Source organism: Dermochelys coriacea, chromosome 6 (assembly GCF_009764565.3).
Source record: "Dermochelys coriacea isolate rDerCor1 chromosome 6, rDerCor1.pri.v4, whole genome shotgun sequence".
Classification (NCBI taxonomy): domain Eukaryota; kingdom Metazoa; phylum Chordata; order Testudines; family Dermochelyidae; genus Dermochelys; species Dermochelys coriacea.
In genome coordinates, this window is record NC_050073.1 from 42,496,577 (window position 1) to 42,508,693 (window position 12,117).

A 12,117-nucleotide genomic window follows, 5' to 3' on the forward strand; every position below is an offset into this window, starting at 1 on the left:
CTCAAGCCACAGACAATTGAGAAGAAACCAGAGCAGCGATGCGTCCATCCCTCCCTATACATCCTTGTTCTGAAGCATGATGATCCATAAGGTGCAGGTGCAGACCCCCAGAAACTGCTGACAAAAGTCTCTGATCAAGAATGTACAAGCACATGCAAATCCTGACATGGAGCACCACAGGTACAGTAAGTCGAAGGAGAATAGCATTTATCCTTCTGTGAGGCTGTTATAAGATCCTCAACTTCTTCTCTCTGTCCTGGCCAATAAAGCTCTTGCCCTCCTACCTCCCCTGTCCCATACACAATCACACACAAAGCACCAATTCACCAGTCACTTGTACTCACTCCATACTTTTTAGATACAATATCACGCACGCGCACACACACACACACACACACACACACACTGCTCTGTCAATCCAATCCATACCACTCCCAATTTATGGCCACCCCACTCTATTAGCCACCCCTGTTCACAAACCACTCCTGGTTCCACATTTCAGAACCTCATGTTCCTAGCTTCTGAACTGACCCCTAGCTTAAAGCCCCCTGCCCTCACATCGTGCCGCCAAATCGGCAACCCCTTTTAACTGTTACTGGATCCTGGCATCCGATGAAGTGAGCTGTAGCTCACGAAAGCTTATGCTCTAATAAATTTGTTAGTCTCTAAGGTGCCACAAGTACTCCTTTTCTTTTTGCGAATACAGACTAGCACGGCTGCTACTCTGAAACCTGGATCCTGGCAGTGCTTAACATGTACCACATGAACATGAGTCCCAGACCTTGGAAATAAAATCTCTAAAAGGCAAGCCGGATGATTGAAGGATGCATATTTGTAATATCGCCTGGAGAAAATCCCCTCTGCTAGGCAGCTTTCCCTACTTTCCTGCCTTCTGGATTGTAAGCAGCCAATTTGAGCTGCTGCAGGAAGCCAACAGAGCTCTCCTCCATCCCCTTAGGACTCCCCACACACACAAACCAATCTCACAGGAGAGGAGAAGGGAATGGAAAGAGCCCAGCAGCTCTGCTCCTTCCTTCCCCATCCCTTCATATGAGCAATGGGATGGCTGTTTGTGCCTCCCTCCCTGCAACATCCATCCTGGGAAGGGGAAAGTGAGGACCCCGTTGCAGGCCCCCCAAGCATTGAGGGTGAGGACCCCCAGCAACTGCAGGGGAAGCAGAGGTGAAACTGTAGGCGAAGGGTGAAGAACTGACGGAAGGAGGAGGTAAATGTGCAGGTGATGCTAGACACCCTGCCCCCCACCCTCCCACACACACATACTGTCTTCAATCTACTTTAAGCACTAGGCCTAGTGGAGCAAGAGCAGAAGCAGCAGCAGCGAGGGACAGACTGTCTGCTTAGAGTATATATAAATTTCTGTAGGCTAACCTGAATTAGTCCTGCTGGGGGCCTGAAAGGCACAGTCTTGCTTTGTTCTGCTGCCTATTGCTCTGCAAGAGGTCCTGGTATGGCAACTGGACTCCTCCAGTGCACTGCAGCCATACTCCCCTGTTCCAACTCATGCACGTTTGCAGTGCAACAACAATACAGTTAAAGACAGATCATTGAATACATTAATACACATTTTGGAAGCCGATCTAAGTAGGGGGGAAAATACTGTACCTTGGTCTGCCACATCTTCAATATCTACTTTGAGTTCATTTGCCATGAAGCCAATAACTGAAAAGATGACAAAGCCTGCAAATATACTTGTGGCGCTGTTGGTGCATGTGACTATCAATGTGTCCCTGAGGAGAAAAAGACATGTGCCAGCTTGCTTTAATATGTAAAAGAGCTTTGTAGACAGTATATGTGCTTCAAGTAACAAACATGTACAAGTAATAAGAATATTGATAGATAAAGGTACTTCCCATCCAACCACACATCAATCCCTTTTTCAAAGGAATGTAGTGCTGGTGAAAGATGTCAGGCTGACCTGGAGACAGAAGTCTTTGGATTAGCAGTAGTACAAGATTCCCTGCACTGACTCACCAATGTAACCCATCAATGTTCTGGAGAGAGCTTCTCAAGGGCTAAGCAGGACGTTCTGTTCTCATGCCCTTTCAGTCTTTTGGCTCCTCTGATGAAACTGCCTGATAAAGCTCTGATGAATTGTGATGGTGGGAATTTTATTATTTGTGATATAGACACCAGCCCAATGGATTTTGTGTAGGTAAAACAGCTATTAGACATGACTTTCAGTCACTGTTTGTCTTTACTGAATTTAAACCAGACATCTCAATGTGAAGCTTTCCATATCCTCTATCATTCCCCCAACCCCCCCACATCTAGTCCATCTTCCAAGTACTTTCTAATACAGCATTGTGAGTAACAGTCTCAAGAGATGTGCGTGCTTGAGTAGTGGGCTTTATTCTTTAAGCATATGTGACTTTATAAAGAAGGAATCCAAATGATCCCCCTTCAGAACTCTCACATCCTGGCTAAGATGTGTATTCTGTCATTAATATAGGCATGTGTCAGACTCCCACTTCCAACTCTAGGAATAAAGAAGCCGCTTGTCAAAAATTTAAACTCTGGAAAAAAGTTTTTCCAAGTTGACATTGAATTGCTCACAGTCTCACTGTCATTTACTCATTAGACCCAAGACAAAAAGCTATGCAGAAAGCTGTCAAGAATCACACTGAAGTGACAGCATCCTGGAGTCCCTAATGGAGCATCCGTTAAACAAGATAATACAATATATGATCATTATTCAGTTCTGCTGAAGATAGATAATGTTCTGTTTGGAAGGAGATCACTGCATGCTAATCTTGTTCCAAAGGAAGGGTTTTGGCTGGGACAAGCCTCAAAAGGAGAGAGAAAGTAGGAAGCATTATCCATTGTTTCAGTTAAAGGGACATGATCAAAGAGTTTTAGGTCCAAAATTTAGGGTATGTGTTACAAAGTGGATTTAAGCAAGGCTGGTCCAGTTATAAATGGTTTCATGAAGTTTAAAAAAAGAAATGTAAGTGAAAATATTTTTTTAAAAAATAATTAAATTTGCCTTTGCCATACTAGAATGAACCAATTGGAAAACAAAACTGATCATATAAAGAGAAAAATTGTCGGGATCTATTTTACTATCCAAGCTGTGTGAAATGTAAAATTAAACCAGTAGGTGAAAAAGCACTAAGCTTCTGAAATTTCTTTCAGCTTTAATATGAGATTAATAATGTAAGAATTTTTTCTGTTTTTTTTTTTCCAACTTGGTAGTGTACCTTTAATTTGGAGGTTCAGCAGATATTTTCCAAATATATTAAGCCATTAGTTAATTAATACACTAAGCCACCAGAACAGGAAGATGACATATTGTGTTTTTGCACCTGTATGTTCTCCTTAGGTTTTGGAGCACTGTTTTTCCAAGATTAGAAGAGTCCAGACAGCAATAATAATCAAGACCAGGGCACAAGATTTTTAAAAAAAAAAAAAAACCACCCTAAAAAACCTAAAAATAGAACTCAGAGGGTGCTGTTGAGCCCTCAGCTCTTTTGAAAAATCAGACCACGTATTTAGGTGCCTAGTTAGAAATTTAGGAAATTAATTTTCAGCTTTATTTTTTGAAAATAATCTTGGTCCAGGGACTTAAAGATATGCAGAAACATACTTACCATGTAAGCAGTGCCAAAAACGTGCTCCGTGCTTCACAGACATTAAAGACAAGAACCTTTCCCTAACAAGCTTACAGTCTAATGTCTTAATTCAGAAAAAGTACTTGAAGATACGCTTAAGTCCATGTGCTTAAATGCTATTTTGAATAGGAATGCTTTCCTGAATCAGCGCCTAATCACTCCTCTGGAAATCAATGGGAGTTTTGCTTTGATGGAAGGACTGCTTCTTAAAAAGGCAGCCTATCAGTGAAGCAAAGGTGGTGGGGCAGAGAAATGTAACAGCAAGTGAGTTAATCATTCTCATAGGCATTGCATGCATCTTAATAATGACACTTTTTAAATTACCATTTCTTTTATAGGTTTTCTGAGGAAAACACTACTCTGAGGGAGGACAACTTTTTCAACCAATGAAATAGACTTTTGGAGGCAGGGGGAGAAAAGGTTCTAAGTTTGTGACCTTGAAGAGATTTTTTTTTTAAATGTAACATTGGTGTAAATGAAACTGCAAGAGTAATAAGCAGCCTTGTTAGAAACAGAAATCACATAAGTAGAAACTGAGTATTACCCACTCACACATCTCTCAGTACAGCTTGACCCTAACCTAATTCTAATCATGAGTTGCTTTTCAGGGGAGATCATCAATTGTGCTGGATTTCATGACACTGCCCAGAGTCCTTGACAGCTTTCTGGATTGCTTTTCATCCTGGGACTGACAGCTTGTAATGAGAGCAAATGTCCCACAGGGACTATGGTGAGCTCAATGCACATTTTGGGAGTGGTGGATTTTGAAATAAAAAACTACAACAAAAGGGGTCCCTTTGCAACCAGATTTCAACAAATCAGAGGTCGATCACATTTTGGATTTAAGCTACTTAATGGTGTGTCTTGAATACTATTGATTGATTTAACCTCTCCATACCTGTAGCAATTATTATGAAATTTGTTATATGAAGAGAGAGTAATTAGACCTCCCCACGCAGCAGATAACGAGAAGAAAATCTGAGTGGCAGCGTCTTTCCACACCTAAGAAAGCACAGGAGAAGGGAAAAAAAAAAAAAAAAAAAGAGTCAGCTTCAGTGAAGGTCTTTGGACAGGCTAATGAAATCAATGGTGCCATTAAACATTACAGGTGTTAACACCAATGGTTTAAATAAACTCAAACACAATTGATGTTAATCACACGGCAATTTATGGCCAAATTCTGCCCTCAAATGGATGGTGCCTATTTGATAATCGGACATGAGCTTGAACAAGAAAGATGCTCCTACTGAGAACAGAATATAACCTTTGGCAAATATAGAAAACAGATATTCAGTGAATTATATTCTGTACAAACCAGAATGGATTTACCTGTGTTCAATAAAGAAAATGCAGATCTAGAGAAAAAAAAACTTCAGTCAATACCAGTAGGTTATCTATCAGACCCCCAAATCCAGTCAAAATGGAATTTTCTCCTCTTGATGCAAGGAAGTAATTCTATTTTGTGTTAACTAAATTACACACCATGAGCCAAGTTCAGCTCCAGTTTCAATGGGAGTTGTAGGCACTCACCAGCGAGGTCTGAATTTCATCATATCAGAGGACAACATACCTGGGATCAAGGCTTTTAAAAATAAAAATATCAGGCACTGTCCATGCTATAGGTCATTACAGATTGTTTTCTACAGAACATGAGGGTAGGCCTCAAATGCATATATGGGTCTGATATTCAAGTGCTTAGCACTGCAGTTGGGGCCAGATTTTCAAGAGAGATCAGCACCTTATTTAGGACAGCAGGTCAACATTTTTCAAATGTTTGATAATTCTATTGAGTCAAAATTTTAATATTTGATTTTCAAACACAAATGAACCAAAACTTGTCCAAATGTTGGGTTTTGTGTCCAGCAATAAAGAGGATTGTTGTTTTTGTCATAACTGAAAAATATCAATATTTTGATTGTTTGAAACTTTAAAAAAATATTTTTGTTAAAATTTAAAAATGTTAAGGGTTTTAAAACTAGCTCTACTATTTAGGCACCTAAATAAGGGCCATATTTTCAAAAGTGCTTCACTCCCAGCAGCTCTCACTGGGACACTTATGGGACAGATTTCCAGAAGTTTTTTGGAAATCTGTCCACTTATTTCACTGGGTATAAACTGGAGGAGTTGAAAAGATTTACTACTTACAACAACACAGGGTTAAAAACAATTCAATATAAGCAAAGTGGCTATGAAGAAAAAAAGGCACCCATAAAACATAACCAGAAGGGAACAATTTTCCAGCTGTGTTTCAGATATAGCCAGTGGCCCAACATGGTGTCAATGAAAATGACTTATGTCTTGGAAAATTAGCAGATTTCCTTAGATATCAGCAATCTGAAGCCAAAAATCTTGCTACAACACCTGAACTGATTTCAGTGTTAATTATCCGAACCTGAACTCCAACCCTAGCTCAGACTTGAATTTGATAACTAAAAATCTAACCTAAACTTAATATGCAAGTATGGATTATCTTCTTTGTTCCCATAAGAATACATTTACATTCAGTCTTATTAAAACACCTATGATTTGCTTGCTTCCAGTTTACCAGGCTATCCAGATCACTCTGCATCAGTGACCTGTCCTCTTCATTACTTATTACTCCTCCAATGTGTCTCATTCATCGCACTTCTATTCTGAAAGACCCTGCTTGGGGGAAGTCACCTAAGATATACATAACATATTCTAATAGAAAATGAAATAATGCATTATACATACCACACACACAGTGACTGTTGGGGTGCGTGTGTAACACTCTTAACGTAACACAATGAAACATACAATAAATTAGTGATATAAGAACAAGATTTCACAGATGACATTTTCAAACACCAATACTCCAGTACAGTAATAAGTCTATATACATTTATTTTCCCTATCAAAGTGTTGTAAGTGGAATAATGAGCCCACCATAGCATCAATTAGTTTCTCCCACTTAGGCGTGATGAAGTACCAGATTCCAGCCCCAGCTCCTGGCAAGGTTACTCCTCTGATAAGCAGGATGATGAGCACTACGTAAGGAAATGTAGCAGTAAAATACACGACCTAGAAAGACCACAGAAGGTTATTGATTTGGATCTATATGAGGAGAGAAAAATAAGAGTAGTCCACCACTGTCTAGAAATAACAATTTTCCAGCCAAATACATGGACACATTAGCCCAGAGGAGCAGCAGAGTGGGGAGACAACAGGTTTATTTCCCAGGGATCCTGACAATGCTGTAACTTTTGCACCACTTCTTGCTAGTGGCAATAGCCAAGGCACTAAAGATTAGGTGCAGAGAGCCGGGGTGCTAGATAGGGGGAAAAAGGAGGAGAGATAAAAGTTGGAGTTTACAACCAAATTCAAACATCCTCAGCTGGTGTAAATCAACAGAGTTCTATGAGAATTAAATGAGCTATGCCACTTTACACTGGTGAAGAATCTAGCCTGTCATTTTCCAATATTGGCTGAATCTGCAGTGTTGTTGTTTGCACCTCTTAAGAATTATATATCCAAAGCTCATTGAAGTCAATGAAAATAATCCCATTAATTTCGGTGAGCTTTGTATCAGGCCCTAAATATCTAATGATCTGAACACATTTGATCTATCATTTAGATATGAATTATTCAGCACACATAGTTTGATATGTAGAGTTTTCCAGTTGGTCATATTAAAAAAAAAACCTGAATGAGTCAAGATCTGCTAGAGGCTATGGTTTAGGGTCTAAAAACTGAAATATTTTATATCTTGCAGCTCCTGAATCTCTTATTGGGACGGTGATCCTCCACCCCAACCCCTTAAGTGAGATGACTTTTGAACATACCTTCTCAGCTACCATTTCACTTGAACCCATTTGCAGATCAGCAATTTCCCTCACTCTTACTCCATTGGCAGCTTTCTCCTCTCTGTCTCCTAAGCTTTTGTACAAGGAACCCCTGCTGGATAGTTTCATTGGAATACATGGAGCATCTAGGGGCCATATCGTTGGTATTTTTTTCTCATTGCTGTGTTAATATAAAGTTATGACTGTGCCAAAGCATAATCATTTATATAGTTCATAACCATGCCAAAAAGACAATATGATAAAATAATTTAATTACCAGATAAAGTCTAGTGCTGGGCAAATAAATTAATTAAATTTCATCTCTCTTTTTCAACCTACAAAAAAAAAAATCACAATTTTCTGTATTCACTCATTCCAAATTGTACGTGAATTTCATCAGCAAATAATTCCTGTCCTAGGTCATTTTGCTGTAAATATTTAAAATCTGTGCAGTAATCATTTTATGTCCTAAATCACTTAGTTATGAAACTATGTATAATCACAGAATATTTGTGATCATGAGATGTGTAGAACATCCATCTTAATGAAAACAATCTCAAAATCTGTATTGTCTTTAAGGACACTGGAAGCATTTTTCATGGAACTTCAGTTAATAAACACTCAGCACATTATTAACACAGTTATAGATAACATGCACATTAATACATCATAATTAATATTGATATAAGTGCATAGCAAATGAATAAGCCATGACTAACTGCAAATTTGGAGGGGTTTCTGGTTAGGAATCTTAATATTAAGCTCTTCCAAAAAAAAAAAAAAAATCGAAAACACCTAGATTTTGAGTTGGCAGTAGACAGCGCAAGACTGAATTATTCCCAAATAGATACACATCTGACTGGAAATACAAGTTTTCACTGAATAATAATTATTCATCCAAAAGGAGCATGAAGTTGCAAAGCTTATGATTGTGGCCAGTGGAAAATTGCAGTGAAAAGAAAAATAAGAGGCTCCAGGTTTCAGACACCTGAAATATGCCATTTTTTTAATTAATTCAGGTGAAAGCTAAGATTGCCACTGTCTGTCTTCCTAATTCAGTGCATGGCTTCCCGTATTACGGTAGACAGCCTTTGCAGAAGAATATTTCCAATTAAAAAATAAAAAAGGGGATAATTCTACATCCCTTTCTTTTATTTCATCCAAATTGCTTTTAAGATCTGAATTTGGCTTGTACTAGTTGAAAGGGAGCATGATTAAAAAGCGCATTCTACCAAACGAAAACCCTACCCCAACTGGACACAAAGGGCTATTACGAAAACCTTGGGCACCATTCACCCCTAGTATAATTCCTTTAATGTCAGAGGAGTAACACTAGACATGAAGGTAGCCCAGTAACTAGAAAAACTGGATGGCCCAGCCTTTCATCTCTAAGGGCTTGTCTACATGAGAAAGTTGCGCTGATTTAAATATGTCATTTTAAACCTAATTAGGTAAATTGGTACAGAAGTCTTCACGGGCACTCATTTCAGTTTAAACCAGGCTCATTTTGGTTCATCTTAAGAATTGGTTTAAGCTAAATGGAAATAAATCCCTCTTCAACCAAAGTAAGAGTGTCCACATGAGGGTTTCCAGCAGTTTAACTTAAATGAGCTTAAAAAATTATTTAAGTTAAACTGGTACAACTTTCTCACATAGAGTAGGCCTAAATGACTGAGTCGAGTCAAGAATAGGTCAATAGTCCCTGAAAGATGCTACAATACATTGACTACTCAGTACTCGGAGATTAGTTGACAGTCTCAGTCTAGTTCCTAGTGAACAGATTACCCAAGTGATAGAAATCCATTGCTACAGTTGTTAGCTGGCACGTTAATTGGCACCTTTCCTGACAGTCTTGGCAGGTGTCACAGACTCCATTCATTGCTAGGGTGCCTCCTCTTGGCCACTCTGAGGATTAGCTTCTTGCAGGTGCTGTGCCCTCCTCTGGCAATCTCTCCACCCATTGTCCCTCTCTAGCCTGTAGCCCCTCTTACTCCAGGAACTGCAGCTTTGAGCCAGGTCACTATAGTCTTCCCCTTCCAAGGTATCACAAGTCTTTCAGTGTGAACTGTCCCAGGCAGTCCAGTCTCCCCTGCCTGGTCTGTGCCACTTCCTCAGTGGCTGACAGGAGAATGCAGATCCACCCTCTACTCTGGGTTCCAGCTCAGAGGCCCTTTGATCAGCAGCCAAAGTCTGCACTATCCTATACCTTGGTGCTTTTCCCTGAGCATTTCCTACCTTTCTGGCTCTCTCCCATCTCTGGGTTTGCCAGCTGTACAACTGCTGGCAACTTTGCCAGCTGTACAACTGCCAGGCAGTAACTGTAGACTACTTGCCTCTATATCCCCAAACACACCTCCCTTCTCCCAGAGAGTAACTACAGACTACTTCCCTTACAGCCCCTTTCTGCTGTCAGCTCCTGGGCTTTACTCAGCCCCACCTGTTTCTGTCCAGCTGAGCCTTGTCCAATTAATCCCTGCTCCCTGGCTCCTCCACCAGGTGCAACCTAAGCAATTAATTAGCCTATCTAGCTGCTTTAACCCCTTCTTGTCTTATATGGAGTGGACACCCCATCACAGTAAGGAAACCAAGAACTCAAGTGGCTTGGAGACTGAATGACCCTCTTTTCCTACAGGAAGTGAATCCTACAGGCAATCTGCTTGTGGCAGATTGGTAGGGCCCTGGAGCCTTGTTACTTACTAGAAGTGTGTGCAACAAGAGTGATGTCATGGTGGGAGTCTGCTATAGACCACCGGACCAGGGGGATGAGGTGGATGAGGCTTTCTTCCGGCAACTCACGGAAGCTACTAGATCGCATGCCCTGATTCTCATGGGTGACTTTAATTTTCCTGATATCTGCTGGGAGAGCAATACAGCGGTGCATAGACAATCCAGGAAGTTTTTGGAAAGCGTAGGGGACAATTTCCTGGTGCAAGTGCTAGGGGAGCCAACTAGGGGGAGCGCTTTTCTTGACCTGCTGCTCACAAACCGGGTAGAATTAGTGGGGGAAGCAAAAGTGGATGGGAATCTGGGAGGCAGTGACCATGAGTTGGTTGAGTTCAGGATCCTGACGCAGGGAAGAAAGGTAAGCAGCAGGATACGGACCCTGGACTTCAGGAAAGCAGACTTTGACTCCCTCAGGGAACAGATGGCCAGGATCCCCTGGGGGACTAACATGAAAGGGAAGGGAGTCCAGGAGAGCTGGCTGTATTTCAAGGAATCCCTGTTGAGGTTACAGGGACAAACCATCCCGATGAGTCGAAAGAATAGTAAATATGGCAGGCGACCAGCTTGGCTTAATGGTGAAATCCTAGCGGATCTTAAACATAAAAAAGAAGCTTACAAGAAGTGGAAGGTTGGACATATGACCAGGGAAGAGTATAAAAATATTGCTCGGGCATGTAGGAAAGATATCAGGAGGGCCAAATCGCACCTGGAGCTGCAGCTAGCAAGAGATGTCAAGAGTAACAAGAAGGGTTTCTTCAGGTATGTTGGCAACAAGAAGAAAGCCAAGGAAAGTGTGGGCCCCTTACTGAATGAGGGAGGCAAGCTAGTGACAGAGGATGTGGAAAAAGCTAATGTACTCAATGCTTTTTTTGCCTCTGTTTTCACTAACAAGGTCAGCTCCCAGACTGCTGTGCTGGGCAACACAAAATGGGGAAGAGATGGCCAGCCCTCTGTAGAGATAGAGGTGGTTAGGGACTATTTAGAAAAGCTGGACGTGCACAAGTCCATGGGGCCGGACGAATTGCATCCGAGAGTGCTGAAGGAATTGGCGGCTGTGATTGCAGAGCCCTTGGCCATTATCTTTGAAAACTCGTGGCGAACGGGGGAAGTCCCGGATGACTGGAAAAAGGCTAATGTAGTGCCCATCTTTAAAAAGGGAAGAAGGAGGATCCTGGGAACTACAGGCCGGTCAGCCTCACCTCAGTCCCTGGAAAAATCATGGAGCAGGTCCTCAAAGAATCAATCCTGAAGCACTTAGAGGAGAGGAAAGTGATCAGGAACAGTCAGCATGGATTCACCAAGGGAAGGTCATGCCTGACTAATCTAATCGCCTTTTATGATGAGATTACTGGTTCTGTGGATGAAGGGAAAGCAGTGGATGTATTGTTTCTTGACTTTAGCAAAGCTTTTGACACGGTCTCCCACAGCATTCTTGTCAGCAAGTTAAGGAAGTATGGGCCGGATGAATGCACTATAAGGTGGGTAGAAAGCTGGCTAGATTGTCGGGCTCAACGGGTAGTGATCAATGGCTCCATGTCTAGTTGGCAGCCGGTGTCAAGTGGAGTGCCCCAGGGGTCGGTCCTGGGGCCCGTTTTGTTCAATATCTTCATAAATGATCTGGAGGATGGTGTGGATTGCACTCTCAGCAAATTTGCGGATGATACTAAACTGGGAGGAGTGGTAGATACGCTGGAGGGGAGGGATAGGATACAGAAGGACCTAGACAAATTGGAGGATTGGGCCAAAAGAAATCTAATGAGGTTCAATAAGGATAAGTGCAGGGTCCTGCACTTAGGATGGAAGAATCCAATGCACCGCTACAGACTAGGGACCGAATGGCTCGGCAGCAGTTCTGCGGAAAAGGACCTAGGGGTGACAGTGGACGAGAAGCTGGATATGAGTCAGCAGTGTGCCCTTGTTGCCAAGAAGGCCAATGGCATTTTGGGATGTATAAGTAGGGG

The 12,117-nt window shown here is 41.5% G+C and overlaps 1 protein-coding gene across 3 annotated transcripts in view; it reads right to left on the reverse strand.

Moving 5' to 3' along the window:
- SLC6A5 (solute carrier family 6 member 5) overlaps positions 1-12,117 on the reverse strand; it is a 58,648-nt gene that overhangs the window by 30,574 nt on the left and 15,957 nt on the right. For all 3 annotated transcript variants that reach the window (XM_043516788.1, XM_038407155.2, XM_038407156.2), the window contains 3 exons: positions 6,537-6,671; positions 4,528-4,631; positions 1,624-1,748 (listed from right to left, as the gene is read on the reverse strand). In XM_043516788.1, the coding sequence (XP_043372723.1) occupies positions 1,624-1,748; positions 4,528-4,631; positions 6,537-6,671 (364 nt within the window). The remainder of the gene's footprint in view (positions 1-1,623; positions 1,749-4,527; positions 4,632-6,536; positions 6,672-12,117) is intronic.